The sequence below is a fragment of the Monodelphis domestica genome, chromosome 4 (genome assembly GCF_027887165.1).
Source record: "Monodelphis domestica isolate mMonDom1 chromosome 4, mMonDom1.pri, whole genome shotgun sequence".
Lineage (NCBI taxonomy): Eukaryota > Metazoa > Chordata > Mammalia > Didelphimorphia > Didelphidae > Monodelphis > Monodelphis domestica.
In genome coordinates this window covers 69240189-69265856 of record NC_077230.1, presented here as the reverse complement: position 1 = coordinate 69265856, position 25668 = coordinate 69240189, and the positions used below count along the sequence as shown (strand labels likewise).

The following is a 25668-nucleotide window of genomic DNA, read 5'->3' as shown; positions in this document are numbered from 1 at the left end:
ATCCAAAAATCTGATAGGTAATATGTTCCTTGCTCTTCTAATTTGATTATGCTATCTCCCTTTATGTCTAGTTTATGAATCCATTTTGATCTTATCTTAGTAAATGCTGTGCGATATTGGTCTATTCCCAATATTTTTAACAAATAATGGTGAATAGTGAATTTTTATCTCCAAAACTTGGATCTTTACTTTTGTCAAATTCAAGGTGATTCTAAACTACTACTGTTTGTTGTATGTCAGAGAATAGGACTTCTTAACCATTCTTTGTGCCACTGACCCTTTTAATAGTCTTTTGAAACCTATGAACTTCTCAAAATAATGTTTTAAATGCAAAAAAATTAAAAAATTAGACAACAAAGAAAATTATATTCAATTATGCTGAAATACTAATCAACAAAATACTTTGTAATTCATGAATTTCCATTTAAAAATTGCTGCTCTAAAGGAACATGGACATCTGATTGTATATGCGTGTTACATATCAACTAAACCAAATGCATTTCTGTTCGTTAATAGGAAAACGTTTCCACTAGTATGGTGGAATTTTTCTCCCTTCTGTCTTTTATTCCTTCACAACTAAATTACAACTCCTGCCACTGGTTGCCAGGTTTTAGAATGCAGTAACCTAGGATCCAGAGCCAGAACAGATCAGGATTTCAATAGCAGCACGTCCTACAAAGGGATATCCACACTACTATGTGTGTCATACAGGCAACCAATAACCATTTATGCCTTTTCTCTGTATCCTTAGGTCCTGGATTAGTTAAAGTGTATTAGTATCTGTTCTAAAGCAATTCCAGGAGATTTAGACTAGTTTTAGATTTGGTCCTACTCTAGAGAACTACAGAAAATCAAGTTGGTCCTTGAAGAAACCCCCCAAACTGAACTGAATCCCCCAAAATTTGAACTTGGATAAAGTGATCATTTGGCTCCTTGATCCTCCCCATATACAATGCACCATGGCCATTCTAAAACTAAGAATCTACTAGATTAGCCTTTGGGCTAAAGTTAATCTCATATTGGATCTCCTGTGTCATTCCCCACCCCAACCCCCCCGTTTATTACCCAGGTATAAGACTAGAAATTATGGTTTCTGGTCATCTTGATCAATAAAATTTTAGCTTTAAGGGGACTCTGGAAAATTCCAAGTTTGTATTATGATCATCTCAGAAAGGAAATAAAATAACTCCATTTCTTTAAATGCTGATAGAGTTTCTTGAGATGAAAGTGAGCACCCTCTCAGTTACGCAGGTTCAAAATGTTTTCTCACCCTACCTCAGATTCAACCAGTTGACAAGTCATCAATTTTTCTTTTCCATCTCCTTCTAGTATCCAATTCATATTGCCACCCTACTTCAAATCTTTTCCATCACTTGCCTAGACTATCATAATAGTCCCCTAATTTATTTCTCTCTCTTCACATTCTTCCTTCTCCAATCCATATATTATAAAGTTGTCAAAACAATGCTTCTAAAGATAGGTCCAAGCCTGCCACTTTTCTTCTCAAAAACCTTTATGACTGCCCCCTTGTTGACTATATGAAACACAAACTTCTTAATATGATATTTTTAGGGCTGTCACAATATGACTCCAACTTGCCTTTTTCATCTTATCCTTATTTTATATGACTCTATCCGTTCTCCAAATTCTAGACATCACCTGTCTTCATCTATTTACACAGGCATTACAGACATGCCTATGATGTACTCCCCTTCATTTTTTGACTTTTGGAATACTTATCTTCCTTCTAGGTTCAGTTCTAATGATGCCTCTCTTAAGCTTTCCATCCATCCAATCCACTTTTGCTAAAGATCTCTCCTTCTTCAAATTACCTGGCATTAGACTTATCTGTATAAACATTGAATCCTCTCAGTAGAATGCTGGATTAAGAACAAGGGCTACTTTATTGTCATCATTCTAATCCAAGTATGTAGCAAAAGGTCTTAGCATAGTATGCATTAAACAAATGTTAGATAAATCAAATTGAATTAAACCCAATAGTTACAGTCATTTAAAAATTCTTTAGGTTGGATTATATCTATCTTACCTTGTCGCTGCTTTTCCACCCAGTTGGAAACATTGAAGATTAGGGATATAATCAGGGACAAACCCAAGAAGGCTAAAAGTCCCCAGACAAAAAGGGGACATTGATCATTTCCTGAAATAGAAGGCAAATATATTTAGCATGAGATGATTGCTAGTTGTATTTTTTATCTGGCTTAGCACATAATTAACATTGTTTATGGATTGAATGCTAGGCAAATTCATGAAAAAAAAATTTATTATTAGCCAAAACTGTTAAGAAGCCAAATGCCTAGAATGAGTGACATATTTAAGTCAAAGCTGTAGATCACCATTGATACTGATGCTATGAATACACTGACTATGAAGATTTAACACTTTTTAAAATTTGTTCTGTTTGTTTGTTTATTTCACTTAGAATTAGCTAGGTAGCACTGGACTTAAAGACAGACTTAGAGATGGAAGGTCCTGAGTTCAAAAATGGTCTTAGACAAGTCCAAACTGTGTGATCTTGGACAAGTCACTTAACTCCCATTGCCTAGCCCTTACCATTTTCTGCCTTGGAAACAAAAGGGTATTGATTCTAAGATGGAAGGTAAGGGTTAAAAAAAAAGGATAGCAATATCTAAGTTTAAGTCCAACCTCAGGCACTAGCTTTGTGACCGTGGACAAATCATTGAGTCTCAACTTCAGTTTCCTCATCTGTAAAATTAGGGTATTAATAAAACCCATGTTGCAGAATTTCTATGAAGTATGATGATGGTGGTTGGTCTGTTGAATGAATAGTTGATTGGTTGGTTAATTGGATATAGTTGGTAGTTGCAAAAACCAAATTTCTCACACCTTTTCCAATATCCTAAATCACTTCCCCCATCCCACCACTTCTTCTTTTCAATAGATAGACCAGATTCCTAAAACTCTTCCTTTTTTATGTATAACAGCACACAATCTCCAAGTTGGAAGAGAGCTCAGATGCTTCAACAAAGGATCATCCAGACTTTGCATGAAGATCTCCACTGATGTGGATCCACTACTTCCCTAGGCATCTCATTCCACCTTTCGATAGGAAGGTTTTGCCTACACTACACTGAAACTACACATCCCTATAATGCCTTCTTTTTCTGACTCCTTACCATCAAAATGAAATGAAAAAAAAATAAAGTAGTGAATAATCCATTATTCCCTTCCATTGATCTGGGTGAAACAGATGGCTGTTGAGTAATAGGGGAAAGTCACATTTAGGAACATAGCAGCTCCAGGGGGACATGGGGAAATGGGGAAGCTCTCATAAACTGTGCATGGATAATATATGCATGCATAGTGGACCGTTATGTCTCCCTCCCTTCTTGCTATGATAATCACAGGCAATTTGAGCTCCTGGACTACCAGAAACAGTGTTAACAAATCTCACAGATCACTTCCACAAAATGACTAATATGGAAAAATATGTAAAATACACACCAAATTGCTGCCTGTCTCTGGAAAGGAGGGAGGCAGGGTGAGAGAGGGGAAGGGAGAGTCAGAAGAAGAGAGAAAATGTGAAACTCAAAACTTTTAAAAATGAATGTTTAAAAATTGTTTTACATAGAGAAAAAATATATTTTTAAAAGAATAGATCTCACATATGATATTTACCGGTATCTAGTAGTTCATATGTGTGCACATGTACATATACATACATGTGGATATATGTATACATGTGTAGGTGTATATTTATTTATTTAAACACACATCATCTCTGTTAAATCATCCTACAATGTCCCCCAAATTGTTCATGGTTTCTCCCCTTAATTTATCTGGTGTTATACTTATCTACATAAATGTGTTATTCCTTTTCTAAAGTATAAGCTCTTTGAGGGCAAGGACTGTTTCATTTTTTTGATGTTACATACAATGCATGTGTGTGTGCTTGTGTAGGGAAACTGTGGCATGGTGGAACAAATTTTAGACTGAGAGTCAAAGGACTCATTTTCTGTTCTACTACTTCCTAGCTAGATGACGCAGAATTTAATTACCTTCTCCCTCAAACATGGCTCAGGACACACTGACGGTTCCTTACTTTCCAGCCCTACTTTTTCAGGGTTGACTTTTAAGCCTAGATTCCATACATGAGGCCATCATCCCCTTTCTTCACTTCAGGCTAACAGTTTTAAAGTGACAATTTCCACATTAAAGTTCTATATTATAGCTGCTTCTGATTCCTACTTTCCTCACTTATAAAATGAAGTTGGACTAAGGTTTCTATAAAATCTTTCTGGCTCTTCAGTCTACGGTATTCTCTTTGATATGTGACTATCACTTAATGAAACTTTTTTCCTTGTCGAAAGTATTAGAAGTCATCCAAATGTACATATGTCATACAAAGTAGGCGTCTCCGACATCCCTACATTGTCTCGTGGATGTCTTCATTGTTTAAAGCATTGCTTGAAATCTTCACTTATAACTTCTTTGAGTTCTAATCTTTGATCTCTATGAGGAAAGTGATCTCAGCCCTTAAGGACTTTGGAATATTTCCAAAAATCAAAGTCACCATAAAAAGATGAAGATTGGCTCTCATTGAAGATGTTCAAAAGAACTGTCAAGAACTGTCTTCCTTGTTTGATACTATCCTTTAGAGCAATTAGACGGAAGACATCAGGTTGACTTTTCTCAAGTAGATTCTGGAACAGCCAAGCCTGGGTTCTCATCACAGGCTGAGCCCTAATAAGCATGACAAACAGGTTCCTGACCAAAAAACCCTGCTCTGCTGAAACAGAAAGGCTTGACCAACCCTCTAGATTCTGAAGTCCAAGGAATTACACGCGCAGATTATTGTAATCAAATGCTCCTCTAACCATCCTCCAATGCCTCCTTTTGTTTCCATCTTTTGGAACCTTAAAAAAAATCTAAGCTTAAGGCAGCTAAGTGGCTCAATAGATTAAAAAGCTAGGCCTGGGGATGGGAGGTCCTGGGTTCAAATCTGGTCTCAGACACTTCTAGCTGTGTGACTCTAGGCAAGTCACGTAATCCCAATTATCTAGTCCTTAAAACTTTTATGCATTGGAACCTCATCTCTAAAATGGAAGATAAAGGTTTAAAAGAAAGAAAAACCTAAGCTTGTTGATGAGTTCTCTGTGCATCTATACTGATCACTTTTGATTCCCCCTTATCCTCTGATAGGAATCGTTTTTCTTTATATCTTAAGAAATGTACTCTCACAAATACCTCACTCTTCTTAGATGTTCTTTAAGTGGTAACTACTAGTAATAACCACTAGCATTAATAATAGCGTTTCAAGGTCTGCAAAGCATTTTATCAATACTATCTAATTTCATTTTTACAACAACCATGAGAAGTAGATGCTATTAGCATTCCTATTTTATAGATAAAGAAATTGAGGTTGATGGAGGTTAAGTGACTTGCCAGGAGTGACACAATTCATAAGTACCTGAGGTTGGATTTGAACCCAGGTTTCCCTTTTCTCCATTACTCTACCTACCTATAACATTGAACTTTAATGTGGAAACTCACTTTAAAGCTGTTAGCCTGAAGTGAAGAAAGGAGATAATGGTCTCATGTATGGAATCTAAAAGTCAACCCTGAAAAAGTAGGGTTGGAAAGTGAGGAATTGTCAGTGTGTCCTGAGCCATGTTTGAGGGAGAACGTAAGCCTCGCCCACTGACATGAGTATTCCAGCAATCCTCATAAATATATCCTATTTATTTTCTTACATTATAAAACAATTTGTCGTTACAACAAGCTTCCATGACATTATCTTGTTTGATGTTTGCAATAACCCTGAGAAGCAGGCAATGAAGCAAGATATCCTCATTTAGAACACAGCAAGAAATTTATCCTGAGAGATTATGATCTGCCTATAGCTCCATAATTAGTAAATAGAAAACTCAAATCTAAATCTTCTGGCTCCAAGTCCAATGTTCTTTCTATTTCACCAAACTTGTGTGTCAAATTATCTCCTTCAAGAACCAATTCTTTGATGAATGCAATCAATTTCTCCAACGGATTATGTTATTTCTTTGGTGTGGGTTCTTTCCTTACCTACACATATCACACACCACCCTACTCTGACTTAGCATTCATCCTCTTGCAAGTTAGCAGAGATGCCAGGGCTCAAAAACTTTGCCAGAGCACAACTTGCCCTGGGAAGAGACAAAGGACCACAACTGAAATAGAACGCACAAAGCAGATTCACCTGAAATCAAAAATAATCTCTTTTTGAGAAAGGCATATCCAAAGAACACTGGAGGAGGGGAGAATTAATATGAACCTTGTTATCTATGACTATATAGAGGTGCTGCCTGGTATGCAACAGAACAATGCTAGAATGGTGGTAATCTAAGAAAATTATGTCATTTTAGAAGCTTTGGAAGGAGTATAAGTGATGAAGCACTGAGCTGAGATTCCCTGTGTGTTCATTTTCCCTTTCCATTTCCAAGAGCTTATTTTTATTGCCATTGTGATTTTTTGTATTCTTTTGATTTTGATTGTGTCCCTGTGCACAATCTTTATGTTTAACTTTTTAAGAAAAAAATTGTTACGTGTGTTTAAAAAATCAGCAGCATGAAGTTTAATTGGTGGTGAACTTCTCTGAAATTCCCTAGGCTGCAACTCAGCTAACAAATATAAATGGATGTTAAATATGCATATATATATATATATATATATATATATATATATATATATATATATATAACATCCAACATCAATAGAGCATATCCTAATCCTAATTTGGCAAGGTGTGACAGAGTTTGTATTCCTTTTTTTTCAAGTCTCCAAGAACCCTGAGTCATAAATATGGATTTGGATTTTAGTGGAAGGAAGCAAGTATAGCCTTTAATGATAGCTCACCAGATAACAGCTAGGGGAAGGGTGGAAACAAAAAACGAGTGTGGTAGCCACTATTCATTGTGTTCCTACGCAGGGTTGGGGGAGGGAGGTGGAAAGAAAAATTCTTGGGTGAAATTACCTCAGATTAGTGGGCAATGAGGAGAAAAAAGAAATTCCCTTAGGCTAAGATCCTAAGAAGTGAATGCTATTTCTTTTGGATATTTGGCAATCAAGACCTACTGAAGTGTTAAGATGATGGGAGTGGGAAGACAAAGGACTTGGGCTGCCCTGAGCTTTTGGGGGGTAATGTAATGGTGAAGGGGTTCAGGGGTGATTTTAGGTTGGTGAAGGAGTGGGTGTAATAAGTGAAGCCATTTGTAAAAAAAGAAAAGAAAAGAAAAGAAAATGTCCTTCCTTTTTCTGATTCCTCCTTGGATGAGCTGATAAAATCAGATACCTCAAAACTGAGAACCATATTGGAAAGCAGAGAAATAATAGTCACATTTGAGAGGTCTCATTTTTTAACAAAAGGCCACCAGTCTCATGACCTACCTTATTACACTTAATTTAATGTAATTTCCATATTTTTCAATTAAGTAACCTGAAAATCCAAATTTTTATAGAAATTACAACCAACACTGGTGATGATATAATTTTCCCTATTATACTGTCAAATAGAAGTGTTCTTTCCCCTTTTCAAATGAAATGGAGCTTTGAAATAATTGTCTTAGTCCATTAACTCCCTCTAGAAAATAATTTTGCTCTTAGTCACAAAGAAACAATAAGCTTGGTACTCTAATGCTGCATTTACATGGAAGGCTTCAGATAACATCCTAACCATCGTTGTAAAGCATGTCATCAACACCGCAGTAGAATTGGGGCCATTTTGTATATTCCTTTGAGACTGGGGAAACATGTTTAATGTAACATAAATATTCCTCTAGATACTGTTCAAATGCCTTCTCAAGAGGTCTTTAAAAAAACATGGCCTCTCACTTGTCTGACATTATTCAGATGTCACGTAATCCAAAGGCAGAGGGGTAGACAAAATGAAATCATTCAATATAATCAATGTACAGTAGCTTAAAAACCTAAAGAATATCACTTTAGATATATATATTGAAATAAAATGAAAGCGCTTTATAATCATAGAGAGCACTATTTAAATGGAACTTAGTATTGTATTTTTATTTTTATGTTTAAAGGAACTTGGATAAAAAAACTATATTAGAACAAGTTGCTATCCTATCATTGTTCTTGTTACAAAGTTTTTCAAAACACTTTGCAAATCTTAAAGTGTTATGTAAAAGTTAATATTGCCATCATCGTTGCTGTTTAGCAACCTATCATGAAGCTGGCTAAAATAAGTGGGTCTTTTTTTTTAAAAAATTGGATGAAAGCATGGGAATGAAAGAATAAAAGAAAAGAGAAATAGTGAGGAGTACCAAGCAAAGGAACACTTCTTGGAAAGGGGCACAATACAATAAAGTTATTAAATGAATATAGTTGGAAGGGAGGAATAAAAGGAAGAATTTTTAGTATTTGCTTAACTAGTTACAGAAAAAATAGCTAAATAAAAGAAGGAACATTAGTCATTTAAGTAGATGCAAAGAATTCGGAATAGAGTAGCAAATGGAAGAGACAAAATATTACTACTACTACTACTAGTACTATTACTATTACTACTGCCATCACCTTTCAAGTTTCCTTCTAGTTAAAGTTTTCAATGATTCCTCTTTGAACCCTTTATTTTTCAGGATTTTTGACAAGTATTACTATATAATTTTTCAATGGGAAAAGAGTAATATAGTATCTCAGAGTTTTGTCTACAAATATATTCCATAACAAAATACTCTGGCCAATTTTAAACCTCCCCTTAAGGTTATAAAACCCCGTGGCAACATTATTTACTCACTGATACATTTATAAATAGTTCCTATGAAGGTAATTGCCTTTCTAATGCTATTACCTAAATTTATGCTTGAATAGAATCAGTGAATGATATGCTTCCTTAAATTTCCAATGACGTATCTCTCCAACCTAAAGAAATGAGAAATAATGATCTATTTAACTGAAGAGTGTAGAGTTAAATATTTAAATTCTCAAGCTGAAGACATTAATGTGAAAGATCCTTGTATAGACTGCTGAGCCTTCTCCAGAGATAGCATGGTATTATTTAATGAATATATGTATGAATGTCTACAGAGACAAATCAACAATATATAGTAGGTACAGACTAGTATAATGAATCAGTATTTTATGTAGTTATAGACCAAATGTCGACTGATATCATCATTTCATGAAACTCCTACTGTGAAAACCTTCTCTAATACAGGTAGGATCTTTATCTTGTATGTAACTTAAAATCTTAAGGAATTATCTGGAGCATTGAGATATTTTAATAACTTGACCATTGTCATACCTAGAGTATGCATCAGAGGGAGGAGTTAAGCCTGGGTCTTTCTGATCCAAAGACTGACCTTCTATTCTTTAATTTAAATTTATTTATTTATTTAGAATATTTTTCCATGGTTACATGATTCTTCTCTCCCAGCCCCTGAGCTGACAACAAATTCCACTGGGGTTTATATCTATCATTGTTCAAAACCTATTTCCATGTTATTCATATTTGAAGTAAAATGATCATTTAACTTCAAAACCCTATGTTTTTTTTGTGTTTCTGCTCCCACAGTTCTTTCTCTGGGTGTGGATAGCGTTCTTTCTCCTAAGTCTCTCAGAATTGTTCTGGATCATTGCATTGCTGCTAGTAGAGAAGTCCATTACATTTGATTGTACCACAGTGTATCAGTCTCTGTGTATAATGTTCTGCTGGTTCTGCTCTTCTCACTCTGCATCAATTTCACATGGAATTCCTCCACTTTATTATTCCTTTGAGCACAATAGTATTCCATCACCAACATATGCCACAATTTGTTCAACCATTCCCCAATCGAAGGGCATTCCCTCATTTTCCAGTTTTTTGCCACCACAAAGAACATATCTATAAATATTTTTATACAAGTCTTTTTAGACTGGCCTTCTATTAACTTTGCTACCCAACTTCTAGTAAATCTGTTTAGCCTTCGCTGTAAGGAGCTAATTGTTGTTGATTTAATTAACTGGTTTCTAACTTCCATAAAAGCATCAGTAATTGAAGACCCATTTTGATTTCATATTCATGTTTGGATTTTATGAGCCTCCTGGTTCCAGTTCCAGAAGTTGAGGGTGGCATCAGTTCCAGTTTCTAGCCCAATCTAAAACCTGCAAAGATATACAAGGTAAAGAATTCTAGACCAAAAGAAAGGATGCAGTTCTGTCACTCTGAACCAGTACACCACATCCATTCCAGGTGACTGATGGTGTCTATGTACACTATTGCTCAGGAATCAATCCATGAACTTGTAAAGTACAGACCAGAAAAGCCTCAATTAATCTTGTCCTGCATCAGACATCAGGACATCAGAGCACTCAAAGTTTTCAAATTCCCAATGTGAACTTTCCTTAAAAGCCTGGAACAACACAACACTCAGTACCTGAGAAAGTTAACAACAGGACCGGCTCAGATCTCTTCAGAGATGAGCAAAGCTGGCCCTCATATAAAATCCCAATTTGGAAAAGAGGCTGGAAAGAACAAACAAAAAAATCATCAAACCCCCCAAAATGGTTACAATGACAGAAACATTAAGATACAATAAATCTAGAAGAAAAAAATAACTTAAAAAATCTGAAATCAAAGCCTCAAAGAAAAAACACAGCTAGATGACAAACTCAGAATTCCAGGAAGAGTTAAGCAATGGTTTAAAAATGGTTTTGGAGATTTTATTTTTTTTTCAATAAATTAAATGAGAGTGCCAGAAGAAAAAATATTGAAAAAGAAATGAAAGCAATAAAATTCAAACCTTACTTATGCAACATACTCCACAATGCCTCCATGAGACAAGAAGAAATGATAAAACAAAGTCAAAAGACTAAAAAAAAAATATGTAAGCTATCTCCTAGCAAAAATCACTAGAAAAACAGATTGAGAAAGAAAAAAATTGAGTCATTGGACTATCTGAAAGCCATGACCAAAGAAAAGAGGATAGATTTCATTTTCAATAATTATTTTTAACCCTTACTTTCCATTTGGAATTAATACTATGTATTTGTTCCAAGGTAAAGAAGCAATAAGGGCTAGGCAATGATGGTTAGGTGACTTGCCCATGTCACAGATGTAGTAAGTATGTGTTGTCAGTTTTGAACCCAGGACCTCCCACTTAGATGCTCCCCATTTTGAATAAAACTTAAAAGAAAATTGCCTGTATCTCTTATTACAACAGGGCAAAGGAGAAATAGATAGAACCCACTAGCCATTTTTGAAAGAAACCCCAAAATGAACTCTCAGAAACATTATTACCAAAATGCAGAGCTTCCAAGTCAAAAAAACAAATATTGCAAACAGCCAGAAAGTAATAATTCAAATACTAAGTATCCATAGTTGGAATCACACACAACTTAGCAACCACCACTTAAAGGAATGGAGAGCTTGGAATATGACATTCCAGAAGACAAAGAATTTAGGCTAATTGTCAAGAATAATTTAGCCAGCAAAACTGAATATAATCTTACAAGGGGGAAAAAGAATTCTTGAATGAAATAGAGATCTTTAACATGTTCCTTATGAAAAGGTCAGAACTGGTAGAATTTTTTAAGTTAAAACAGAGTATTTAGTAGAAACATAAAAAGGTAAATACAAACAAATAATGATATTGGACTAAATAAAGATAAAATTCTCATATTCTAATACAGGGAGATGTGTCTCCTATGAACCCTAATATCAGAGATCTTATAAGGGATCTAGTTAGAAGGCCAGGATCAGTTCTTTTATGCCTTGACAAATCTTTTTTTTAATGGAAAGGGAAGCAAAGAGAAACATACTAATGGCAGCAGAGGAAGGAAAAGAAAGGTTGGTGAAAATTATCTAATATAAGAAAAAAGGGGTGGGGAAGAGTAACTGACATTTGAACCTCACTCTCATCTGAACTGATCAAAGTAGGAAAGAATACACACACACACACACACACACACACTTAGAGATACAGTTGGGTACAGAAACAAATTTCATTTCACTGTAAGATGAAAAGGGAAGAAGAGAGGAGGGATTAGAAAGCAGGTAGGGTACAGGTCAAATTATACTTAAGGAAAAAAAACTCTGATTATTCAAAAACATTTATAGTTCTTCTTGAGGTGGCAAAGAGTTGTATTCTGAGGAAGTGTTTCATCAATTGCAGAAAAACTGAACATGCTACAATAAATAAATATGATAGGATACTATTAAGCTATAACAAATTATCAAAGAGATAGTTTCAGAGAAACCTGGAAGGACTTGCACTAATGGATGCACTGTTAAGTGAACAGAACCAAGTGAATGATTTATATAATGACAACAATAATTCAAAGACGAAAAAAACTTTTTAAAAACTAGGAAATCAGATCAGTTTAATGACAAACTACAATTCTGGAAGATTAATAATGAAAGGCACTGCCTTCTTCCTGATAGGGTTGAAAGACTCAGAGTGTAGAATGAGATATGGTTTGGAGTTTTTTAGACATGATCAATGTTGAAATTCATTTTGCTTGACTATACATGTTTATAATAGGGAGTTTTTCTTTCATTCTCAATTAGAAGAGGGTTTGAAAGGAGGAGGAGAGATGGTTTTTGTTAATCAAAAAACAAAATTTAGTTTTAAAAAAGAATCAGAAATTAAGGATCTCACTAATTTATCTGACTATATTGTTATAAACATCTAACCACTTTATCATTCTAAAAATGTCATGATCAAATGAGATATTGTAAAACTCTTAGCAGGTCTTGTGTTAAAAATATATTTTGTAATGATCCCTATGACTACCCACCAACTAGTAAAGTAAAAAGATATGTAACTAGAATAAGATGATGATAATAATAATAATAATAGGAAACAGGAACTAAGAATGCTTCAGAGGAACATGAAAATCTCTCATTAAAACTATATTCTAAGTTAATGATGGCCAAATCTCAAAAGATTGCATACTAAATTAGGGAAAGTCAACTAAGTCCCAGCAAATCATCCCTGGACTACAGCTGCAAGATATGCATCATATATATGCAGCAAAACCAAAAAATCAATTATTAATAAGACAACCCTAAGGTAGCGTTGATGTACTGAGGCTACCCTAGATTTAGTCTGCTACCCCCATACTAGAACCCAATAAAAATGGGTCCTCCAAATCCTGCATTTCAAGGACAACTCATCCATGTTCCGGGAGTGCCCCTTTTTCCTTTACCTATGCCATCTGTCTCTATAGTGACTATACCAAATAAAGTGTGATTGAAGCATTATCCCCATCTATTGGCAGCATGATCATTCTCAATGATTATCCAAAGAACCAGCTTACACTCTCTAATCCAACCAGGACCCCCTTGTGGTCCTCTCGCTAGGCATAAACTAGACTTCTAGGGTAGGATAAGTTGTCAATAGCTACACCTAATGTGGGGGAGTATGGTGCCAAGAATATATTAGTAAAAACCAAGGGCTAGGGGCAGGTAGGTAGCACAGTGGATTGAGCCAGACCTGCTTTCAAATGTGACCTCAGACACTTCCTAGCTAGGTGACCCTGGGCAAGTGACTTCACTCCAGTTGCCTAGCCCTTACTGTTCTTCTACCTTGAAACCTATACTTGTATCAATTCTAAGGCAGAATGTGAGGGTTTAAAAAAGGCTGACTACTGAATGCTAAACCCATCTGGCAGGGACTTCCTCCAACAGTTGGGCTTAACAGAACACCTGGCATGAAGTAGGCACTATATAAATGCTCCTTCCCTTCCCTTTACCTCTTCCGTACTAAATAAAATTGTCTTTATGAAAAATTAAGTAGCCTATTTTCTTATATGCATATACATGACCTTCTCAGTCCTCAGTGATAAGGCAGTGAAGCCCCAGAGGGTTTATATAAGTACCAATTGTATGTGCAGAGCAATGCACTAAACACTAAAGAATGGGAAGGGGCACAAAAAGAAGTGACTATCTGTACATGGAGAAAACTCTGTAAACTCTTAATTATGGCTAGTTCTCTCATCAGCTAGTTTGTAAACACAGCTTCCCTGCATCGTATATTCACTCAATGACTGAGCAACACTTTTACTAAGGAATTTGTTGGTAACAAAGATGAAGAATTATATAGCATCAGAGAGATATTCATGCACTATAACTTAGTCACTTTAATAATATTCTCCAAGTCACAACCAGTCTTCTTTCCTAGTCTAAAGCAATCTCTGAATTTGAATTGGTGATCTTAAAAACCCATTCGGCTACCAAAATTGGTCTGTGATTTCATCAATGCAGACATTTCTTCTGATGATACAGACCATTAGAGGAAATGTTTATTTGTGCCAGTCCCCTCTGTGCAATTCTTATCTCCCATAAATTCACCATACGAGGTCCCCCCAAAACAATGGGTGTCTTCCTTGCTTTCTCCTGACAGTGTAAAGATATTGGTTAAGTACAAATACCATCCATCAGTTCTACTTTGCTTTCAACATGATACCAGTCCTTTTGTTTCCTGAATTTGTTAAGCCCTTATTTTCCAACTTAGAATCAATATGGCTTACTGATTCCAATGTAGAAGAGTGGTAAGAGCTAGGCAATGGGAGTTAAGTGATTTGCCCAGGGTCACACAGCTAGGAGGTATCTGAAGCCAAATTTGAACCCAGGACCTCCCATCTCCATGCCTGTCACATTTTTAATAATTAATTATTAAATTAAATTCTAATTATCCTCTTATTATTCCAATTATTATTATTTATTATTATTATTATTATTTATTTTATTCTCCTTTTATTATTCCAATTATTCCAGTTAAATTCCAATTATCCTTTGTAATTCCTTATTTATCACAGTCTATGCCTTATGGATAATACTAATTTTCAGTTCTTTGGGGACTATAATCTTTCATGTCTCATAGTTACCACTAGACTATCAGCATTTTTAAATGGGCCTTTGTATCAGGGGAAATTTTGAGGTCATTGAAGAACTTTGCAATTGGGCTATGGATAGAGGGAAAGACATTACACTCATTTGCAGCATTTTCATAGATGGTTAACCTATATGAATCAATTTCCACAACAAGGAGAATAAAATAAATTATAAACCGCCTTACTCAGCCAAAGCTTGACTCAGTTGGCAAGAGAGCTATGATGACACTAATTTAGCATATAAACTTGCATGTAACAGTTGTGAGTAATATTATCTCATAAAACAGAAAGAAACAACAAAAACTAAAATCCATTTAAAAAAAAATTTGGAAAGGGACCCAACTTACTAAGGTCTTTCTGCATTAATTTAAACAAGAAATGTGAAGAAGAGAAACAAATGACTGAAAAGATCTTTGAGGATTTCTATAACAAATTCCTTTCCTCATCAAGGATATTGGCATCCAATCTCATTGCCCAGTTGTGCTGATAGGAGGTAGAAATGTTCCTTCAGAGAACAGAGATAGGTAAAGAAATTGGATCATAACAAGTATATTCAAAGAATGTCTGTACTTAAGGTGAAAGAATCGTGAAGGCATTGAAAGATCTATTTTCAATATATCTGAAGGAGGCGAACGTGCTAACGGGAGAAAAATAGCTTGGACTATTAGGGGGAAAGTAGCCAAGAAAGCATCAAAACTCACATTTAGATCAAAATGTTTTCGCAATTCTCAGACGTCTTTGAAATTTTAGGATGAAAGTTGTCCCTCTTTATTTGCATTGAAGCTAGCTTAGATGTTAGTTTCCTTTCTCCTCAGGGTCTCAGTGACTGGAATAATCTTCATTAATAATACGTTAGCATATAGCATTTTAAGGTTTGCAAAAGTGTCCAATTTGGCAACCCTGAATTCTGAATGGCATTCGTAATTCGTTGTTTTAGTCTAAGCAGTTTCTATGCCCTCTTAAATAAATTAGGAGTTATTTACTCCTCTGTCACCACAGCTTAACTCACAAATGTCTGAAATTATACTGAGAAAATTATAGGAATATCTAATTTTACAAGGACAAATTTTTTAAGTAGGAAAATCTGGGAGACTGCTGGGCAGCTCAGTAGATTGAGAGCCAAATCTAGAGATGGGGAGGTCCTGGGTTCAAATCTGGCCTCAGATACTTTCTGTGTGACCTTGGGCAAGTCACTGAATCTGCATTGCCTAGCCCTTACCACTATTCTGCCTTGGAACCAATACATAGTATTGATTCTAATGCAGAAGGTAAGGGTTTTTTAAATAAAAAATTTTTTAATTTTTTTAAATTTAGGAAAAGCCCACATATACAAAACAATTTATACTAGTTTTTTTCTGTAGCGGCAAATAACTGGAAACTAGGGGATTCCCCTTCAATAGAGAAATTATTGAACAAATTATGATATATGGAATTGATGGAATATTATTGCATTGTAAAAGTAATGAAAAGATCAGTTACAGAGAAATCTAGAAAAACTTCTACCTTTTTTTTGGATGTGGAAAGAAGAGAGCAGAATGAGAACAAGTTACATAATAGCAACAACATTGTCAAAGAGAACTTTGAGCAGTTTAAGAGCTTTAATGAAGTGACCAACTATAATTCTAGAGGATTAATGATGAAATATACAATCTGCCTTCTGATAAAGAAGCGATAAGGTCAAAGGGCAGAATTAGATGTGGTTTTTTGGCATGACCAATTCAGGAATTTGTTTAGCTTAACTCTGCATATTTGTTACAAAAATTTTGTTTTTTTAATTGAGGAAGAAGGGGAGATGAAGGGAAAGAAAATAAATGCTTGTTTGTTTTTTATAAATAGAATAAAAGTCCAAAAAGTAAATAAAATTAAGTGCTTTAATATTTAAATATGCATATGTTTAAATACATATACATACATACATACATATATATGTATGTATATATATATACCACTAGTCTCAGAGTCATAAAGATTGGATTTAAAGGTGGTGGGACTCTAAGCAAGTAACTTAACTTCTCAACATTAGAAGTAAAGGGAGTTTCCATACCTGGTAGTTCCTTATACCAATGGAATCATAAATCTAGTCCCTGGTAATTTGTGAATCATCTTTTAAACTTTAATGGCACCTAAATTATTCGTGGCCTTGAAGTATTTGTTTTGATTATATAATTCAGATAACATTGATTTTTGTCTCTAGAAAAACAGTAGGAATTAGTAATTTAAGCCACATTAATAATGGGGCATTAACTATAGATCCTTGAGTTGGAAGAGTATTTTGCTTATTTTTACTAACTTTAGTGGGTTAAGACTTTTATTCCTTTGTACCTCTTATACTCTTCATAAGTTAAAAATAAATTCTTTTTTTTTAATTAACTCTTGTCTTCTGTCTTACTATCAATTCTAAGACAGAGGAGTGACAAGGGCTAGACAACCAGAGTTAAGTGACAGAGTTAGAAAGCATCTGAGTTCAGATTTGAACCCAGGTCCTCCAAACTCCAGGGCTGGTGTTCTATCTACTGTGCTAACTAGCTGCCTCTGGTGACATGAATTCTGATAGAGACACTCTAAAACTTATCTATCCTAATTGTTGGAGACCAGACATACATCCCAGCCCTATCCTCCGAGTCTTTTTGGCTCAATGTGAACTCACAGAGCTTGCATACAGAAAGATTAACTTTTGAGACCCCTTCGTCACCTTCACATCAAGTTAAAGAAACCAACAGAGAACTCTAGTGTGATAGAAGAGAAATACTTGCACTTCCATCTCCCTAAATACTCTTAATTTTTTTTAAACATCTTCATCTGAGCACTAAAGTAAGGTTGCTGTCAAACAGGATGAGAGATCATATTTTCTTATTCTCTCCCAAACATAAGCACATCAATTTTTAGAGGGAAAATGACACTCCATGCCTAAAGGATCCTTTTCCTCCAACCTCAAGTTGAACATGTTTTTCCCTTAGACCTCATATACTATGAGGATTACTTTTTTTTTACTTTTCTTTTTGCATCCCCATCACTTAGCACAGTGCCCTAGCATGTAGTAAGAATGCGTGTTCACTGATTCCAATATTTCTTATCATGTTCTATTTTATATTGTAGTTGTCTGTGTAGATGTCAAATAGTAAGCCCCAAAAAGGCAGACATGCTATTCTATTGATCATTATACTTCTCTTAGCATAATAGTCTTCTTTACATGAAGGGCATTTAATAAGAAGTTGAGTTGAATTGGGATCACCATTATTAGGAGTTGCAGAGAGACATGGTGGAACGCGTCATGGACTTGGTGTCAAAAGACATGGGTTTGGGGGAAAATTAGGTATCTCAGAGGATTGAGAACCAGCCTTGGAAATGGGAGGTCCTAGGTTCAAATCTGGCCTCAGACACTTCCTAGATGTGTGACCCTGGCCAAGTCACTTGACCCCCATTGCCTAGCCCTTACCACTCTTCTGCCTTGGAACCAATACACAGTATTGATTCTAAGATAGCAGGTAAGGATTTAGAAAAAAATGAGATCTAGTCCTGCCATTTAACCTTGTTAAGTCTGTTTCTTCACCGGTATAGGTGAATAGAATTACGTGATATTCTAAGGTTCCTTTGATTTCAAAATCTATGACTCTATGATTAGTATCTATAGACACTGAAGTATTGATAATCTTTCTCTGCTGATCCAGCTTTAATGCCACAAAGAGAGACAATTGAATTAGTTTCCATTGAGTAACAACATTCTTTTAGAGCTACTTTTCATTCATGCTGACCCAGAACAGAGAAAATCATCTCCCAGTTTATGTTTCCAGTGTGAGTTGTAATTTTAAAACAACTGATTTAGAATTCTGCCTTTGCAAATTAGGAAAGAAAGATATATCCCTTACTGTAAATGAGAGGCATAAAATGAACTCAGTAGCTACAACCCTTGGAAATAATTCACCAAATAGACGGGTAGACTTGAGCAAAGCCAGCAAAACTTTCCTAGAGATTGAACCGACCCCTTAGGAAAACTCTTTTGCTTAATCAGCTATGGATTAGATCAAGGTTCATTGATCACAAGTTACAATTACTATTTCAAAAGGAAAAAATCACAGTCAACAAGAAGCAGCTCAGGGAACGAATCATATTTTTTAAACACTAAATTTCTGTGTTAGTAACAACTCTGAGGCAGAAGCACCAGGGCTAGACGAATGGGGTTAAATGACTTACCCAGAGTCATACAGCTAGGAAGTATTTGGGTTCATATTTGAACCCAGGTCCTCCCATCTCCAAGCATGGCTCTCTATCCCCTGTGCTACCTACCTGAACCATGGATCATATCTTTAAGACAAAATCAATGTTATAACATCATCCTAGAACACCAATTGAGAACCAAGAAGAAGCTTGATGCTACAGCTACAGCAAGGCCATCAATACCTTTGCCTTCCCGGTAGTTAATGATCGCAGTAGAACCCTCAATCCCTTTTGCAATTCCATCAATTTTCCTTCCCAATTTTTCATCACTTGCAGCAATAAATTCAGATTCAACATCATGATTCATTCTTTAAAAGCTTGAATTCTTCCTAGTCTGTTAAATGCATTAATTTTTTTTTCCATCTACACAAATAAGGAAATAGATGTTAAAGCATCACTTACCTGACATCCTTGTTTTCTCAGACAGGTTTGTTTACCCCCATAAGTAAAATGTCAACAGTTCAAAGAAATAAATGCCTGCCAATAGCTTTCTGCTAAATGATCCTGCTCCCCAGCACTAGAAATAACATGGCAATGTGCCTGTTCTTCATCTGCAACTCAAGTTTTCTTGCCTGTTTCTTAAAATCTTTTGTGTGCACTTGGTTCGGTTGCAAACAGGAAATGTGGTGATAGAGGCTTCTTCAGCTGAAACACATGCTGCTGGGCCCCTCTCATGTTTTGTAACAGGAGAAGAAAACTCCACGGGTCTCTCTCTATTTGGCGTTTGATCTTCAATAACATGAATCTAACAAGGAAAGACATCATCCAACTAAGATGCAAGCTACCCTACGAGGAATCTGGTTGGGCTGATCCATCAACATTTCTTCAGGTCACTCTATGGGGAGTTGAATTCTTCCTTGAGTTTCTTTTTCCTGCCCAGAATGGGAATCACTCTAAGGATAGTTGGATTCTTCTTCTCAGAGATTCTTCTCCTTGCACAGAGCAGGCAATGAGAAATACCAAAAATGTCCCTTATCAAATAGGAGTTTCCAGAAAATGAAGCAAAGACAAAAATGCTAAAGGCCAAGGACGAACCCAAGTCATATTTTTGTTGTTGTTCAGTCATTTTCAGTCATGACCGACTCTTTTGTCACCCCACTTTTGGGGATTCCTTGGCACAGATTCTTAGGTGGTTTACCATTTCCTCCTCCAGTTCATTTTGCAAATGATGAACTAAATCCAACAGAATTAAAAGATTAAACCAGAGTCACACAGCTAGAAAGGAGGCCTGATTTGAATTCATGAAGTTGAGTGTTTCTGACTCAAAGCCCAATCCACTATCCACTTTGCCACCTAGTTGCTCAAGTCATAATTTTATATCCCTGATAATAATAACAAGCCACCATTTTTGTTTGTTTGTTTGTTTTTAAACCCCTAGCTTCCATCTTGGAATCCCTACTACGCATTGGTTCCAAGGCAGATGAAGAGTTAGGCAATGGGGGTTAAATGACTTGCCCAGGGTCACACAGCCAGATTTGAGCCTAGGATCTCCTGTCTCTAGGACTGGCTCTCTGTACACTGAGCCACCTGCAAGTGTGAAGAGTGGGGATTTCTTTCTAAAAAACATAAATGACCTAGATTTCTTAGCCTTATTGAAGCACCTGTAGAGGAAGGATGCCCAGGTGCCAATAGCCAAGTGGCATTATCTCAGCCTCTCGTGTTCATTCAGCCCATCTTTGAAAACTCTCATTTTCACTTAATCCCTCCAAATCCTCCTCTCTATTAGGGTGATGGACCATAGAATAGCACTCTTGAGTCAATGTCAGTTATATCTATAAAAGGTTCCTTCTAGTCCTAAATTACTTGAGCAATAATAATTGATATTTACAGAGCTTTACATATTTTATTCATTTGACCTTCACAACATCTCTATGAAAAAATTATTACAAGAATGGTTATATCCCATTAGAGGATAAATTGATAGAAATGGGAAGACTTAGAATGGGATGTAAAAGCCATCTAATTGGAGGTCTACTATGTGGAAGAAGACCCATTCAGATTTCTGTGTAACAGCAGAATTATTTTTCTATAAACCAAGGTCTACAAGATTCTAGCAAAATCCAGTAAGCAAATTTTTGTGATTCTCAATCTTTTGAACTCCTCTTTTTCCTTTGACATTGAGGTTCTTTTTCTCCTCTTTGACTTATTTGCTAAGCTTGGTTTCCTTAATGGGAGAGTTGTCCAGTTTTCCTTCTAACTTCTTTCTCTTTTACAAGATTTCTCTTCTTTCCTTTTCTGGTAAATTAAGAATTTTCTCTGGCGTTCAGTTCTGTGTCTTCTAACTTGGCCTTTTATATGGTCCTTTGAAGAGTTCAGTGATTTGCATTTTCTTTTTTTTTTTAGTTCATCTTTGTTATAGAAATTGAGCTTCTATAGGGAGGGAAGTTTTTACTATTCTTTGGGATCTCAGTATTTATCACAGAATCATAGTTCCAAATGGCTTTCCAGAATGGCTATACCAGTTCACAGCTACATTAGCAGCATATTAGTATGCCTGTCCTGCCATATTCCCTCTAATAATTGTTATTTTTATCTTTGTCAAAAATATAGTATATGAATCTTGAAGTTCTTTTAATTTAAATTTCTATAATTATTGATAATCTGATGAGTTTTCCATGTTATTGATAGCTTATTTTTCATCTTTTGAGAACTGCTCATTCATTTCCAGTGACATTCTAACTACTGTGTTATGACTCTTGTTCTTATACATTTGATTAATCACTATATATCTTTGATATCAAACTTTTATCCAAGAAATTTGGAACAAAGATTTTTTCCCTGTTAATTACTTTTTTCTAATTTTAACTGCATTGATTTTATTTGTGCAGATTTTAATTTGATATACTCAAAATTAACATTTTTGTCTTCCATCATCCTCTGTCTCTTCTTCAGTTGGGAACTCTGCCTCTATTCAGAGTTGTAAAAAGTATCTCCTTCCTAGCCTCTCTTGTTTGAGATATGAGCTTTTATATCTTCATCATATATACACTTGGAAATTATTATAATAAATGGTGGTGAGTTGTTCATTTAAATCCAATTTCTGCCATACAGCTTCCAGTTTTGCTAACAGTTTTACTCAAATAGTAAAGTCTTTTTTTAGTAGTTGGGAGATTGGGTTTAACATTATGTTAAATTTAGTTGTTTCTAGACCTGTCCCATTAATCAACTTTCTGTTGTTTTTTTTGACCAATACAAAATAATTTTGATCATTATTGCTTAGTAATAGCAAAGCATATTTTAAAATACAGTGCTATTAGACTCCTTTGCATCCCACTCTTTTAAAAATTATTTTCCTTGATATTCTTAATCTTTTGTTCCTCCAGATAAATTTTTTTCTAGCTCTATACAGTAACATTTTGATAGCTCAATTGTTATATTGAAAATGAGGATCATGAAAAGTCTAATATAAACAATGGCTTGGGCTAAATCTTATTGTTAATTTACTTTTTTCCTGGGTGATGTTAAGCAAGTCAAAATCAAATGTTTGAATTCTAGTAGATCTTTAGTTTATTAGTTATAGAATCTCAGCATCAGTTCAGTAAACTAGGACTGTAAAATGAATCTAATAAAATGAAATTTATACAGATAAATTTAAAGTTCACTTGGTTTCCAAAAATAGATTTCATGAAAATACAAAATGGGCAAAGTACAACTAGATATTTGTTTTAAAAGATCTGGGAGTTTTAGTTCTAATAGTTTTAAGTTTATAAAAGGAAAAACTTCCCCATAGCCAGAGATATTGGAAAGTGGAACAAGACACTTTGAGAAATAGTGAGTTTCCCATTATTAAAGTTTTCAAATAAACACTGTCTGATCATTTGGGGATATGTTGTATAAAGGATTCTTGTTTATAGTTTGGGCTGAATGATTTCTAACATGTTTTCTCAATCTCAAGTTCTATGAGTCTGAGTTGAAAAGTTGGAGTTGGAAAATATCATCCACATGAATAAGAATCCTTTCATATGACCCTCAAAAATGGTCTTCCTTATTGTTGTTCTGTGTCAGCTATACCTAAAGACATTTGCTGTTTCTTCAACATTAGATTAGGATAGCCAGCACAGGGGAATCAAGACGACAGAGAAAGCTTCCGGGCTGGTCCTTTCGGTTGGCTGCCTAAGCAGAAAGGATCCAACATCAATTTGTGTTTTATTATAGGGAACTCCTGTTTGACCTCTTCCCTAAACTCCATCATAGGTATCCCATCCCAAAGAAATAGTGTTTGTTTATTCAGTAGCAGTCAGATCTTGAAAGGGTTGGAGGTTTTGTCAGGAGGAAGATCCCTATCAGGTCCAGGCAACAAGCAAAGTCCTGGACCAAAAGCCATTGATCACCCTCCAGCAAGGGTTTTTGGTTTTTTGTTATTTTTTTACCAGAGGGTCTCCCAAAAGGATTAGGTTTCACCAAACTTCCTAATCACCCATCATTCTCCACTCCTGTAGTGTGTCTATATCTGGTATGGATCTCTGCTTTATCTGTGCCTCCATCTTATAGATCAAGGACAGAGGGCAGCCTTCAACTCTGCATCCAGACAGGGAGGGAGTATCCTTGGGAGGTTAAAGTACCAACACATTCTGACTAACCTTTAAACCATCATCCCAGGAGTTCTCCTCCTTTCCTTTTAACAACATGTACATACATGTATAGATGTGTAGGTCTATGTTTGCTGTTTGAGTGTTTTCAGTCATGGCCGACATTTTATGTCCCCATTTGGGGGTTTTCTTGGCAAAGATACCGTAGTAATTTACCATTTCCTTCTCCAGCTCATTTTACAGATGAGGAAACTGAGACAAATAATTAGGTGACTTGCCCAGGATCACATAGCCAGATTTGAATTCAAGAAGATGAGTCTTCCTTACTCCATGCTTGGCATTCCACCCACTACACTTAGCTGCCCACAGGTATCTAAACGTATGTATATATTTTATATTTTCATATGTAGTTGATTTTATAAATTTTGTACATAATACATTTTTGCCTATTGGAGCTGTGTATTTTGATTATGTAAAACTACTTCATAAGCATTTTCAGCCAATAAAGTTCTATTTAACAACATACCATGTGGTAATTTAGCAAGTAACAATCTAACACCTAAAAGTAAATATACATTCAAGAAACTAATACATATCTGCGGACTCAGAGCTTGGAGTCAGCTAGCAGAAGTATTTGATAAAATGGAGTTATCTTAATGTCATTGGAAAGTGGGTCTGCATACACAAGCCTCTCTGCTTTGTAGATGGACGTATGCAGTGAAGGAGTCCGGCGAGTTGTCCAGATTCACATAGAAACTCTGGGTCTTTGTGAAGTTTTCTGTGTTTTACTAAGGTGCAGATGTTCAACATTGAAAAGAAAAAAATGACTTTTCATTAAATATAGATGGTTAAGCACTAGCATACATAATCAGGATACAGAAGAGGTTATGGATGTAGATTTGTCAGGAAATATATCAGAGAATGTGCTTAGGATGTGGGTGATGGCCCATACACAATGCTCAAATAATAAATAAACATGAGTGTTTTTATAATACCTTTTAATGAGACAAGACTATCAAAAGTGAGTTTAGAATATGACTAAGCTCAGCAGGTTTGAAGATATGTACTGACAAGCATATTGCCAGCCAAGAAATAATACAGAGGTTTGGGGAGAGATGATAATCTTGATGAACATGTGTCAGAAAAATGAGGATTCTGAGGTCAACAGAATTGGAATTTTATTGTCAAAAGAGAATGAAGAACATATATCAACGTGGCAGCTGCCATTTGTAACCCTCTACTTTTGGAGTAGGGTGTTTCTGTGAGCCAGAAGAGTGCTAATTAAATCCAGTAATTCAATGGATCCAGGGTATTCTCTATAAACTAAGGCAAACCAGAATTTACACCAAATGTAAACCAAGGCAGACCAGGATCTGGAAGAAAATTAGGTGTCTTCATTAGGGACTTAGATGTGTGTGGGAATAGCTAGAGAATTAAATTATCCAATGTCCCTTAGAGTATAGATGTAGTTTATAGAAGAAAAAAACACAAAAGGGAAGGAACAGGGAAGTAATATAAAATGATAAATTAGGTAATGGGACTAGCAGCAACCCTCCCCACTCCTTATCTCATGGGACTTTTTAGTCCCATTATTGGGCTCATTATTGGAATTCAGGTACAAGAAAATGGCCAGGACTTTGGACAGCAAACCACAACAAAAACTGGACAAAGCGACTGGAGCAGGTGGAGAGGAGGGCAGTATACATAGTGTTCTAGTAAAGGTTGGTACCTAGAACATCAGGAATGCTAAAGATAAAGGTAAATAAATGCTAAAAATAAGAGTAGATCCCTTGGTTGTTGCTGATTTATATGAATTACAAGGTTGCAGCTTGCAGTAGTTCAGGCTCTAGTCAAAAGGCAAAGTCATCTGGCAATGAACCATTCTTTGTCCTTGGGACATACTCAATCTCAGTCTCATAGAAGAGCATGGAGGCTTGAATTTACCAGGGTCTATAGAATTTCCATACTTCCAAATGACTGCTTTCCTACCTGAAAAACTTTCTTCCAACACCACATAACATAGGAGGACTTCACGAGGGGCTGAGCCCTTGAGCATTTCCTACTCATTCCTTCCATGATTCAG

At 35.6% G+C, this 25668-nt stretch overlaps 1 protein-coding gene across 1 annotated transcript in view; it reads right to left on the bottom strand.

Moving 5' to 3' along the window:
• Positions 1-19656, bottom strand: part of LOC100619678 (T-cell receptor-associated transmembrane adapter 1) — a 78896-nt gene extending 59240 nt beyond the window's left edge. The window contains exons 1-2 of the mRNA XM_007493640.3: positions 19459-19656; positions 2048-2158 (exon numbers count right to left, since the gene is read on the bottom strand). Coding sequence (XP_007493702.1) covers positions 2048-2158; positions 19459-19465 — 118 coding nt within the window. The 5' untranslated portion in view covers positions 19466-19656. The remainder of the gene's footprint in view (positions 1-2047; positions 2159-19458) is intronic.
• Positions 19657-25668: the final 6012 nt, after the last annotated feature.